We start from the raw sequence: 12802 nt of genomic DNA, 5'->3' as shown, positions 1-12802 counted from the left end.
AATGTTCTCACAGGGGAAATGGCCCAGGTGATCCCCGTGTTATTATGCAACGTCTCTTGTTCCCCCATATCGTTTTTCAAAATTCCTCCTCAAAAGCAAAGCATTACTTGAAAAGGCTGCGCAAGTCCATCAACTTCTGCCTCGCGGCCTCGGCCTTGTCCAGCGCCTTGCTTTGGCCGTCCATACTGAGACTGGCCAGCTTCATCTTCTTCTCTTGCAACTCCAGCATCTTCTCCTCAAAGCTATCCAGCATGATGTATCGGACGGTGCGGACGGGCCGCTTCTGTCCTAAGCGGTGGACTCGGTCTATGGCCTGGGCCTCCGCGGCAGGGTTGTACTGCGGCTCCATGACGTAAACGGTGTTGCCGGCCGTCAGATTCAGGCCCAGACCGCCGGCCATGATGGACACGAGGATGACTTCCACGGTGTTGTCTTCGCGGAACTTTTCCATGGCGGAAGTTCGAGCCATTCGGGTCATGCTGCCATCCAGTCGGACAAAGGTGATGCCCGCAGGCTTAAGGGCTAGCTCAATAAGGTCGAGGTGGGAGGTCCATCCCGAGAACACCACTGATTTGAATGGCGGCTCATTTGGACAGGCTTGACTAGCGGCCTTGGACTTCAAGAGATCTTCAACAAGTGCCTTGGTCTTCGTGTGCGGGCCATCGTATTTGTCAAACCTCTTCTTGGTGTCTTTGGCCTTCGTCTTGGCAGGCCCATCGTGCTCGGCGTCCACATCGTCGCGGCGAAGCTCGACAAATTCTAAGCGGACGTGGGAACCACAAATCAAGCATGGACCAGTATTCTGACCAGGTGCAAGGAACTGCTGGGCCCTTTCGCGATAGCTCCGACAACAATTTCGGCAAACCACGTGGAAGCAAGGCGTCATGTAACCGAGAATATCGTCTTGCTGTTCAGCGTCGAGATTCTGGCCTTCGCCTGCGTTCAGTTTCTTGCTACACTCGATACAAGCGTCGTTGTTCGTGTCCTGCATTAGCGAGAACATCTCATGAGCCTTCTGGTGTGATAAAGTAGGCCCGTCTTCGTCATCGTCATCAATGTCAATTGCCATCTCAGCAGACATGCCCCGTAGAGCAGCCAGGTCCTCCTCATTCAGCAAATCCTTGCCGTGGGCACAGAGAAGCCTCAGTCTTAAAATAGCCTTCAGAATATGAATATATGTATTGCCTCCTAGGGCTTTTCCATCTTTGACGCCAGCCAGGACCTTAACCCGGTCTTGGGCATTCCGCGCAAACAATTCGTAGATGGAGCGTTCCTCGGGGCTGAAATTTAACCGGATAACCAAGTCTTCGCGCTTGGGTAGATCGATCTTATCCTTTAGGCGACGAAGAGTGATTGTGTCGACGAGCACTCGCAGCTTTGGCACAATCTCAGGGTCGCATGCCTTGAAAGGCTCAACAATGTAGCGGTTGAATTTGGATCGATCGTCAAATGGGTGTAGCCGCAAGAAGCTCAGCAGAGCAGCCAGATCATCTAGTCTGTTTTGTACAGGGGTACCTGTGACTGCCCAGCGTCGTTCCGCTTGCAGCCGGCACATGGCTTTGAACTGAAGAGTCGATGACTCACGAATCATGTGTGCCTCATCGAGGACGATTCGGAACCAACCGATCTCTTCCAGTGGATAAATACCGTCCTTGCCCTTGCGGCGAGAGCCTAGCTCGTTAGAGACGGATCCGTACGTAGTAATGACAAGATCGAATTCGGCAAGCTTGTCCACATCCTTGATCCGATTGGAGCCATGGTAAATGTGGTATGAAAGACCGCCGGGTGCAACATGTTGTTTCATCTGCTCCTCCCAATTTGTCACAGTGCTAAGCGGACACACAACCAATGTTGATTTGACATGGCGAGTGACTGCGGCGGGGTCGAAATTGGTTTGCATAGCAGAATGGCCATTGCTAGACAGCCTTGGGTCCATTTTTGGCCGTTGAACGATGGGAACTTGCTCCCACTTGTGAGACTCGTCTATCGTGCTCGAGACCAAGGAAAGGATACTCAACGTTTTTCCAAGACCCATCATGTCGGCGAGGATACCACCGCAAGTTTCTGGGGGTGGTGCTCTCTGTTCTTGACCGGTGATGACATTGGAATACAACTTCTCGCCTCTGGCGTTGACTTTCGTCCGCCAAAATGAGACCATGCCCTTTTCTGTGGATTGCTCCTGGAGCGACTTCTCCCTGGTAGCCATGAAGTACAGGCCTTGCTTCTGATGCTTAAGCAGAGGCGTGAGGATTCGTGCGTCTGGGTCCATTGTTGGAAGGTCGTCATTTCTCTTGAGAGAATCAAAAACACCCATAACCTCGGAACGAATCTCTTCCACGGTTCGGTTGGCGACACTTGTGTATGTGCCTTGCGCGTTGGTTGGGTAAACCTTTGGCGGAGGTGGCCGCCATTCCGAGACATGAGGATTGAACACTTTAATACCCTTCTGCACCATATGCGGAGCAATAAGCTTCAAGTTGTGCTTGCTCAGTAAGGCGCCAATAGACCGGGCATACCTTTGGGGACCATAGAGAACAACGTCTAAATTGTATGCTCTTGAGATTGCCTGCCCAGGCTCCTCGCCGGGTTTCTTTTGGTGCGGCGGTATGCGGCAATCTGTTCGTAAACGTATGTTTGTGTCGAGGAGAGGAGTAAGTGCTGCTGCACATGATAGCTCGACAAGACCAATCATCTCACGAGTGTGATCACAGGCTTGGATTTTCAACGATCTTTCACCACTTTGTCGTTTCAGCAATATCTTGATGCCGGGATTATATCCAGGGCCCCAAAGACTTTGCATTCCTGGCTTGGGTGATGGAACCTTGCTGCAGTTGAGACTGGTTTTGATCATTCCATAGCACACCTCCTCATCCTTTGGATCATCTAGGACCATTACGTCATCATCTGTGCCTAGAGCGCTTGTTAATTAACATGATAACGGGGGCACAAGAAGCGGAAAGGATGTATCGCACCATCGGTAAGATCGACAGTAGGAGTTTGCGGTACAAGGCGACCGGCGTCAGTCTCTTGCCGCCTGTCTCTCACGTAGTCGCCCAGCATACCGCTGCTGCTCCGGATGGACATGTTACTGGCTCTAGCAGCAAAGTCCTGAGGGTCCTCTGTCTTGCGGCGCTTGGGATGGGGAACGTTGGAACGACGCTGGACATTATTCATACGCTCAATCCAAAGCCCCACGCCGTTGGCATTGGAAACAGATGTCTCGCCATTTGGAGGAGTTGGGGTTGAAGAACCGCTGGTATGGTCGTTGGACGAGGTGTCACTAGCACTTGTGAACTGGAATACCATTTGGTCATTCACCGACGGTGATGCTCGGCTGTGGCCATTTGCCACATGATTATACATGGGCTGAGGACGGCCGGAGGGAAGGTTTCGCAAATCAGTCGCGCTGAAGCCTCGACGGCTTGGTTGCAGCAAGGCCGCCGGATTCCAGGCCGGCATGGGGCCGGAAGGCTGCAAGACTGGACCTTGAGCAACAGCAAGATTAGGATTCAGTGACTGCTGCACGGTGGCGGATTGACCGGCGGGCTCAGCACCGGGTCGTGAACCTCTCAAGGGCACCGTGGTTTCACTCGACGGCCACGGTGGAGGCTGAGGTGATTGGAAGGTACCGTTGGCATCCATCATGAACCACGAGTAGGGGGGGATCTGTGGGCTTTAATGCGGCCAGGGGCCGAAAGGGAAGAGGAGAGGGCTACCACGCCGATTTAGAGAGCGTAGATGGCCTCATCACAAGCTCGGCGGTGAGAAACCGGGTGCAAGATGGTCGAGGCGTCGGCGTGTTGAGGGGCTCAAGGCTGTAGCAGCGCGTGCGTGCGGAAGAGAGATGGCAGGCCGGACGGTCGATGCACGCACGGCGTTTGTGGATTTCGATGGCCACGGGGTTTCTCGGAAGCGTGGATGCGTGGATGCGGCCGTGCAAACCAGAAGGAAATGGGTGGGTGTGTATGTATGTACGTGTGTCGAGCGGACGGGATGAATCGTCCCAGGGCGACGGTAGCATGCAAGGTGTAGGTGTACCGTGATGAAGAATACGGCGCTGTACAATGCAGTCGATGTTGTAACTACTGCAAGAAGAGGTGCGTCGAATGATGATGTGACGATGGGGATGAGGGTAAGGATGAGGGTAAGGATGAGGATAGAGATGAAGTGCCTGGGGCCTATTTCCGGATGGGAGAGGCTAAATCAGTGTGCATGAGTGAGAAACAGGCAACATTTGAAGACTCAGGCTCTTCTCTCACTCACTGGCACGCCGTCCACGCCCACGCCCACGCACACGCACACCGAGTCTCGTTAATCCTTACGCCACAGGCGCACACGGAAGAAACACACGGCTGCAGCAGGGCAGGGAGGGATGGCAAACGGCCGAACGGCAATTTTTATTGGAGGCGACAAGGGCGAATGATTAAAGGTTGAGAAATCAAAGAATACTATTGCGGTCGTGGCGATGAGGATATGCTCTTATTATTCATCACATGTCCGGTGCAGCGGCCTGGCTTAGGGGCAGACAGAGTGCCGCCTAGGCCTAGGTCCATGTCCTCCAATTGAGGTATCCAGGCTATTGTGTACTAAAATGCCAGCGGGAAAAAAATCATTAACTGAGTGACACTGCTTCCAGTTGGCACGTCACTGAATTGTGATTGTTATTTTTTTGATTTTTTTTTTGCACAATAGTCACAACAACAATCATCATAATAAAAGTACACCAGTCAATGCCGTTGATCCTCACAATCTTCAACCTGCCCAGTACAGCAGCTCACAGCCACCGCCGGACGCACTTCCCGCTGCAGAGTCTCGAGGTCCAGTGTCTTGGCCTGCGTCGACTTTCTCTAACCAGCCGCGAACCGCGCCGGATCAAGGTCACCTGGTCGGCTGAGCTCGAGTGGCTCCGGCAATGTGTGTCCATCAACTCCGTCCGGGCCACTGAACGGCGCTGCCATTGGACGGTGCTGCCCCCCCTGTGACTCCCTGTGGCTCCAGTGGCCCCAGTGGCCCCCAGGTCCCGCTCAGTTAGCTCCGCTCGCCACTGGAATCTATCAAATCTCTCGCACGTGAGCACTCCGAATTTTCTTTTACACTTCAAAGTGACTTCAGACCCTCGTTTTTTTTTTGTTTTTTTGTTTCGTCGCGATCCATCGGTTTGCTCCAGCATGTGCTTGTGGACGGGCATCCTTGGCAGCTTCCCAATTATCCACGCATCCCGCCCTCAGCGCCAAATGTCACCGGCCCGTCTCCGGAATCTCATCGAAATCTGAACCATCCGAACCACCCAAAAACCGCCACAAGCTCCATGACGATACCCAGTCGACCAGTATTGCCGCCTCCTCGTCCCTTGTCTAGACGACCCATGGCCGGAAGGGCTGTGCAGTGTGCCATCGTCTCGAGTCAATCACACCCCATCTCCCTTTCTACCATCTTTCCCATACCAGGGCCGTGATACGCCGTACAAACTTGTCTAGTATGTCTTGCACTCGCCCCCCTCTCTTTTGCAGACACCAAGATGCATCATCACCTTGGCTCTCAAGTGTGCGGCTCTCCATTTCACTACGTCAGCTGAGCTTTATAGATTGATTGTGCCCTGCTAGTTAAGACCAGTTGAGACCAAACAAATTGTGTTGCTACAGCTCGTGCCATTTCCATGGCCCAGGCATTGACCATCGTTATCAACCGAGCAATGAGCAACAAGCACGGCTGCAAACAAGCTCTTAGCGGCCTTTTACAAGTCCTAATTGGCCAGATTTTGGTGACAAACTCGGTGACAAAATACACGTATACTTGCAATGTTAGCTGTGCACGTCTAAGCCTTAGCCTGAATGATGACGACTCCAGCTGATGACGGTCTTCACATTCAAAGCTCCAGCCTTAGCTTTGAGATATTTGGCGTTGTATCCTGGGCCGTCTCGTGAATGCCTGTTTGTTTTTGAGGCTCATCTTCTATTTGAAGTACGGGAAATGTTGTTGCGACTAGCGAATCGAATTTGTTGCTTGTGGCTTCTGAAAGAACCACACACGCCGATGAATGTGCCAGGATTCTTCCAAATGAATCTGACGTGCCGTGTCAAGTAGAGATACAGCTCTACCACCCTTCAGCCGGGCAATCCAGTTATGTAGAAACCAAACTGAAGTTGGCGACAGCATCACACGTCTCGCGCTGTGCAACCTGTGCAACCTACCCACTTACATAAGCGCACGAAGCCTTGCCCGATTTTTGTGAAATGTGCACCGATTTTGCCCCGCCAAGGACGACTTCGTTTGAAAACCCCACTGCCACGAACCGCATGCCATCGACGAGATCACACACAGCCTCGTAGAAGCGCGGCATCACCCGCATCAGGGCCGCAGCAACTCTTCCAATCCCAAGGCTGTCGTGGCGACGTTCAAATTGGGTAGAGACATCATGGATATCACCAGTTACGTGGTGCAGGGCCGAGACCAAGCCTTGCTCTACGGCGACTACTCCACCTATCATGGCCAACTGGCCAAACGCCTCCTGAGCTCTCGCAAGAAGCTGGGTATTGTCACCAAGAATCGTGGCAAGTTTCAGAAGAAGGAAGAAATCGCGGCTGAGCAAGTTTCTTCCAACAACGAGTGAGTATAGGGTCTTGACGCGTACGTCACATCCAGATACGACGGGCTAACCAGAGAAACCAGATATGTCCATCTGCTTCTTCTGACGAGCGAGCGGGCCTGGGCACAGGCAATGAGCTTCAAAGCTTCAAACTCTGCCACGCAAAAGGACATCACTGGAAGAACCAAATCACACATTGTGTCCCGACTCAATAAGGCTTCCCGTGCCGCGCAGCGCCTGGTTGAGCTCCTTTCAGATCCGGCTTCTGGCTCCTCAACCAACGATGTCCTGGAGGCGAAATCGTATGCTGCCCTGATACGTGGCGCTATGCTATTTGAGAGGCACGACTGGGAGCCTTGCCTTCAGAGTTATGCTGTTTCCCGTGTCATCTACAGTGCGCTGGCAAGCGCTGGCAAAAGCGATCTCTTCAAGGACCTCTTGTCCGAGACCATTGACCCTTCTATCCGATATGCCGCCTACCGACTGAAGACGCCACGGACCGTGCCTATTCCAACCATTGCCAAAAAGTCATTCCCCCGATCAGACGATGCTCTCGTCAAGGAAATCAATCGCCTAGACCCAAGCATCCTCGCAGAAGGCGACGATGCCACCAAGCTGGGAAATGCTGCTGAGAATGCACCTAGGACCATTACCTGGCGCTCACGACAAGTTCAAATTGAAGATGCTCAGATATCATTGGCATGGGCCTCTGTTGAAACTGCGAAAATGAACCTGACCCGCAACTTCGCGCAATCGCAAGACAAGCAGCCCTATGAAATCGCGGCCCAGTACGACGAAATCCTCATGACAACACAGGACGCCGTCGACGCTACGAAGCAGGCTATCGACGAGCTCAAGGCAGAGGGCGTACCCCAGAGCGACCCCCGTATGCAGCGACTGCAAATCACTCGCACTGCCGTCAACTACGAAATGATTAGTTGGAGAATCGGCCGCAACAGAGTCCTGACTGGCCTCCAGGACGGCGGTCCCGAGGACTACAATGCCTCCAGAAGAAGAAAAATAAAGGCCCCAAAGGACACCGAAGCCGGTGAACAAAAGAAACAGCGAGAACTGCCACCCAGCAAGAAGCTGGCCAAGCTGAAGGAGAAGGTTGCCCTGTATGATGGTACACTACAAAACGTCCAGTCAATCAAGGAGCTTCCCGGTGTGGCCGCCGACGAGGCGCTCGCGACCAAGCTCAACGGCTACGAAAAGTACTTTGGGTCGCTCAAGTAAGTCCAAGTCACCCCTTCCAAAACACCGCGCCCCGATCAACCCACTGACTCATGGTGATGTTAAAGATGTTTCTCCATTGCGCGATCCCACGCCATCACCAACAACGCCACCAACGCCCTCGCCCTCATCAATCACGCCCACTCCCTCATTCAAGAAGCTTCCTCCAACCTATCCCAAGGCAACGACGATGTCAATCAACAGCAAACCACCCCGGTGAGCATCGACGTCACTGCTGAGGCCGTCTCCTACCTCAGCAGTCTCCTCAACGGCGAGCTCCAACGCTACCGTGCCATCGTCCACATGCACAATCTCCGCGACGCCGAGAGTGTAGCTGCCAAGGGCGACTTTGACTCCCCGCTCATCTCCAAGCTGCACACCTACCCCCGGCGCGTCAACCTTCGCAACATAGTGGAGTTCCCGCCCAAGATGGAACTTATCCCCATGAAGCCAATCTTCCTCGACGTCGCTTGGAATTACATCGACTACCCGGGTAAGACACCCGCGCCAACGGCTGCGCTCGGGCCAAGCAGTGTTGGAACGAAGGAACAGCCTAAGAAGAAGGGATGGTTCGGCTTTGGACGGTAGGGGGAATTTTTTTAACAGATTTAGCATTTACAAATAGAGAAAAACCATCTCTACCCTATTTCTGGTAGGGATATCAAAAGTAATAAAAAGGCGCCTGACCTAGTCAAGTCTGTAAAAATGTCCGATGTCATTCACCTTCGTGTCTCACGCCCATCCCCACGTCGACAAACCATATCCAAAATCTCCGTTCCACATACTCACCCGGAATGAAAAGTACAAGACAGAACATGTCATTTTCACACTCCCCCTCCTCCCGTCACCTGTCCAACACCACACACTGCGTAAAGTAGCCACCATCGTCCCGACCGTTCCCCGTCCTTCCCCAGATCCTCGTCCTCCCAGCCCTCCAGATGCAAAAACATGACTACTACGCCTCAGCAATTGCCAGACGCCGTCGCTCACGCCGTCGCCGCAATTCCAATACCGCGAACCACCCTCCTCGTCCTGCTTTGTCTGTTCATCGTCATCTTCATCCGCATAACACACTTTACACTTTCTAAAAACCATGAATATGCCATCACTCGCAGCCTTGGCTGCCAGCACCCGCAGGCGCAGGCGCAGGCGCATGAACCATCTTCTTCTAGGCCACATCGCAAAATGACTGCCAGCTGGGCCTCTGTTGGCTTCAACACACTTACTCCCCCTCGATGCAATTTATATAGTATACCCAACCTGGTATTCGCGAACAATACAGTTGAGAGTAGAATCAGTGCACCGCAGCTAGTTCGCCAAGAACACAAAGAACAAATCGAGTCGGTGGAAATGGATTCAGTTGCGGTCAAGGCTGAAGAGGACTGGGAAGACTATTCGCCCCTGAATGGGACCAACAACTTGAATACACCGTGGAGTTGGACAGCATAGACAGCGATGCAGGACTGCTTGCGCTACCAGCTATTATTCACATTACGAGTTACGCACACATAAATAATTTAAATCAGACGGATAGGAATGAGCAAGGGATTCAGAGGAGGGATGTGTTATTATCATCATCTAGTTAAACAGTAAATTGTACATGAGCCAATCCAAACGCAAGCCCCCTTGGATCCATGCCTTCGTCTCATAATCAACCAGAGATCTCTCTGACGGGTTTTGATGCTCTAACGCCTAAATTTCCGCCAACCATGGTATTAATGACATGGGCAAATCAGTTTGTGTAAAAGTATAGTAGCTGAGGCGGGGGATATGAGTACAATGAAATACAGGAAGAGAAAAAGACATCTATGCCACGCCCCACGCTACACGAATATTCGAACAAATCCCTTTTCGTTTTGGTTTAGAAATTCGAGAAAACAACAAGGCAAGAGACTGGCCGTTTACGGCTTGTTCTCGTCCTTCTTCTCACCCTCGCCTTGCTGCTGCTCGCCAGAAGCCTGCTCGCCAGAGCTGGCCTCGTTACGGGCCTTGTGCATCTTGTCGAAAAGATTCAAGCTGGCCATCTGAAGCTCGTCGGTCTTCTCCTTGATCTCCTCAGCGGTGGCAGAGCCCTCACCTGACTGGCTCTTGGCAACAAACTCACGGAGAGCAGCAATCTTCTCCTTAATGCCGTCGGCCTCCGTCTTGTCGAGCTTGTCAGCGTATTCGTTCAGGGCACGCTCAGTGTCGTTAAGAACGCTGTCGGCACGGTTGGCAGCCTCAATAGCAGCCTTGCGGCCCTTGTCAGCCTCGGCATACTTCTCAGAATCCTCAACCATCTGCTGGATCTCGCTATCGGAGAGACCGGAGCCAGATGCGATAGTGATAGACTGGTCCTTATTGGTGGACTTGTCCTTGGCGTGGACGTGGACAATGGAGTCAGCGTCGATGTCGAACGTGACCTCAACCTGAGGGACGCCACGGTGAGCAGGAGGGATTCCGACAAGCTGGAAGTTACCCAGCAGCTTGTTGTCACGGACAAGCTCTCGCTCGCCCTGGTAGACCTTGATCTCAACGGCAGTTTGGAAATCAGCGGCAGTAGAGAAAACCTGGGACTTCTTGGTGGGGATGGTCGTGTTGCGGTTGATCAAGCGAGTGAAGACACCGCCCAATGTCTCGATACCAAGGGACAAAGGAGTAACATCAAGCAGCAAGAGGTCCTTGACTTCGCCAGAGAGAACGGCACCCTGGATAGCAGCACCAATGGCCACAGCCTCATCGGGGTTGACAGACTTGGCGGGATCACGGCCGAAAATGCTCTTGACGGACTCGGCAACCTTGGGCATACGGGTCATACCTCCGACCAGGATGACCTCCTGAATTTCCTTGGCCTGGAGGCCAGAATCCTTCAGAGCCTTGCGGACAGGCTCAATGGTGCGGGTGATGAGGGGATCCACCATCTTCTCAAGCTGAGCACGGGTAAGCTTCATGTTGATGTGCTTGGGGCCGGATGAGTCGGCGGTGATAAAAGGTAGGTTGATGTCGGTCTGGAGGGAAGAGGAGAGCTCGATCTTGGCTTTCTCAGCAGCCTCGCGGATACGCTGGATAGCCATGCGGTCACTGGACAGGTCAATGCCAGAGGTCTTCTTGAAGTCTGCGACCATGTGTCGGACCAGGTGGATATCGAAATCCTCACCACCGAGGTGTGTGTCTCCATTGGTGGACTTGACTTCAAAGACACCGTTCTGGATCTCCAAGATGGAGATATCGAAGGTACCACCTCCAAGATCGTAGACAGCAACGACCCTGTCGGCCTCCTTCTCCAGACCATAGGCAAGAGCAGCAGCAGTGGGCTCATTAACAACACGGAGAACATTAAGACCAGCAATCTGACCAGCATCCTTGGTGCTCTGTCGCTGAGCATCATTGAAGTAGGCAGGAACAGTGACAACAGCGTTCTTGACAGGCTTAGAGAGGTAGGCCTCGGCCGTCTCCTTCATCTTGTTCAGGACAAAACCACCAATCTGAGAAGGAGAGTACTTCTGGTCACGGGCAGAAACCCAAGCGTCACCATTGCTATGCTGGACGATCTTGTAGGGAACCTCCTTGATATCGCGCTGAACCTCAGCGTCGGTGAACTTGCGTCCTATTAATCGCTTGGTGGCGAAAAGAGTGTTCTCTGGGTTGACGACGGCCTGTCGCTTGGCGGCGACACCGACAAGTCGCTCACCATCTTCGGCAAAAGCAACTACTGAAGGAGTGGTGCGAGCGCCTTCCGAGTTCTCGATGATGCGAGGAACCTTGCCTTCCATGATGGCAACGGCCGAGTTGGTGGTACCCAAATCAATACCGATGACGGATCCCTGGACTTTCTCGCCCTCGGCAGCAGAAGTAGACTCATAGCGAGCAAATCTGGGGGCCAGCGGCCTGGCAAAGGCAGCCGAGCGAGCAGTGATAGGGGTAGCTCGGGGAAGCTATGAGGAAATGTCAAAGTTAGAATCGTTAATCAGAAACATGGCGAAAGGTAGGGGAAGCTTGTTTTGCTAATTAGAAAGCTACTCACAGCTCGAGAGAGACGCGAAGCCAACATCTTGGATGTGATGATGGAGGGTATAATATTACAATGAATGAAGGCAAAGATGACGGCGCGCTCCACAGATGGAGAGGTGATGAAGGGGAAGAAGGGAAAGAAGAGTGTTGTGAGTGGATTGTATGAGTTTATTGAGAAGGGGAGGAAAGCGAATTTTTTTGGCCCCGAAAAAAATGGCTAGTCCCGGCCATTGGCTGTCAATAGAAGCCGACGGAAGGAGGCAAGAAGGAGGAGGTCTCCACAGTGTGTGCAGGTTATATGCGGATTAACTTTGGTCCGCGACAGAGACCTTCCGCATTTTCCTCGGCACGCGACGTCGGAGTTCATTGCGGCGGTTCCAGCAATGCAGCCTATGGACTTCGGAGGTCTTGGAGCTGGGAATAATGAGCATGGTGGGCCTTCGCAATCCGGGGTGTAACTGAGCCTGATGGCCAGGCCGTAGCCGGCTTTTGCGGTCCTTCCGAGGCTCGACCCGGAGATGTGATGCTGATAACTCGACAACTCGAGAATGCGCACTAATAGTCACAGCTAGAATCCCGCGTTCAATGTATGCCACATGCACATGCATCCTGCCGCCTTGCTTTTGTGTCCCTCTCGTGGCTCGTTCAAGCTTGATTTTCTCTTGAATGAAGAAACTGGACCTAAGCAACAAGGCCGATGTGACTCAGTGAGCCCCACCTTCGCAGAACTCTGATGATGAAGCAAAAAGACAGCCGTCTCTTTGTTGAGAGCTATGACGAGAGGCAGGTATTTGGCTACTTGCTAGGTAATGACATGGCGTCAAGTTCTGACGTATCGCGCGAACAGCGATATAAGAGCCCTGGAACGTGAGCTGGGTGATAAATGTATATTGTCATCGCCGGCTCGTGACCAGTGTATACTGCCTGGAGAGTGTCTACCTGCATAAGGTGCCCGGTAGATCATCTGCAAGACGGACGAAACAAGCACGGAGA

At 52.8% G+C, this 12802-nt stretch overlaps 4 protein-coding genes across 4 annotated transcripts; 2 read left to right on the top strand and 2 right to left on the bottom strand.

Moving 5' to 3' along the window:
- Window positions 1-103: 103 nt before the first annotated feature.
- Window positions 104-3642, bottom strand: RAD5B_1 (DNA repair protein RAD5B; the record flags this gene model as incomplete). The annotated part of the gene is made up of 2 exons (XM_014692692.1): window positions 104-2910; window positions 2973-3642. The coding sequence occupies 2 exons, from the start codon at window positions 3640-3642 to the stop codon at window positions 104-106; spliced, it is 3477 nt and encodes a 1158-aa protein (XP_014548178.1).
- Window positions 3643-6415: 2773 nt separating this feature from the next.
- Window positions 6416-8407, top strand: SRP68 (Signal recognition particle subunit SRP68; the record flags this gene model as incomplete). Its single annotated transcript, XM_014692693.1, has 3 exons — window positions 6416-6606; window positions 6670-7818; window positions 7888-8407. 3 exons carry the CDS (start codon window positions 6416-6418, stop codon window positions 8405-8407), a joined length of 1860 nt encoding a protein of 619 aa, XP_014548179.1.
- A 360-nt stretch (window positions 8408-8767) lies between these two features.
- Window positions 8768-9268, top strand: G6M90_00g023760 (uncharacterized protein; the record flags this gene model as incomplete). The annotated part of the gene is made up of 1 exon (XM_014692694.1): window positions 8768-9268. The coding sequence occupies one exon, from the start codon at window positions 8768-8770 to the stop codon at window positions 9266-9268; it is 501 nt and encodes a 166-aa protein (XP_014548180.1).
- A 452-nt stretch (window positions 9269-9720) lies between these two features.
- On the bottom strand, window positions 9721-11849 carry G6M90_00g023750 (uncharacterized protein; the record flags this gene model as incomplete). The annotated part of the gene is made up of 2 exons (XM_014692695.1): window positions 9721-11733; window positions 11823-11849. The coding sequence occupies 2 exons, from the start codon at window positions 11847-11849 to the stop codon at window positions 9721-9723; spliced, it is 2040 nt and encodes a 679-aa protein (XP_014548181.1).
- Window positions 11850-12802: the final 953 nt, after the last annotated feature.

The sequence above is a fragment of the Metarhizium brunneum genome, chromosome 1 (assembly GCF_013426205.1).
Source record: "Metarhizium brunneum chromosome 1, complete sequence".
Lineage (NCBI taxonomy): Eukaryota > Fungi > Ascomycota > Sordariomycetes > Hypocreales > Clavicipitaceae > Metarhizium > Metarhizium brunneum.
This window is presented reverse-complemented; position numbering and strand designations above follow the sequence as displayed.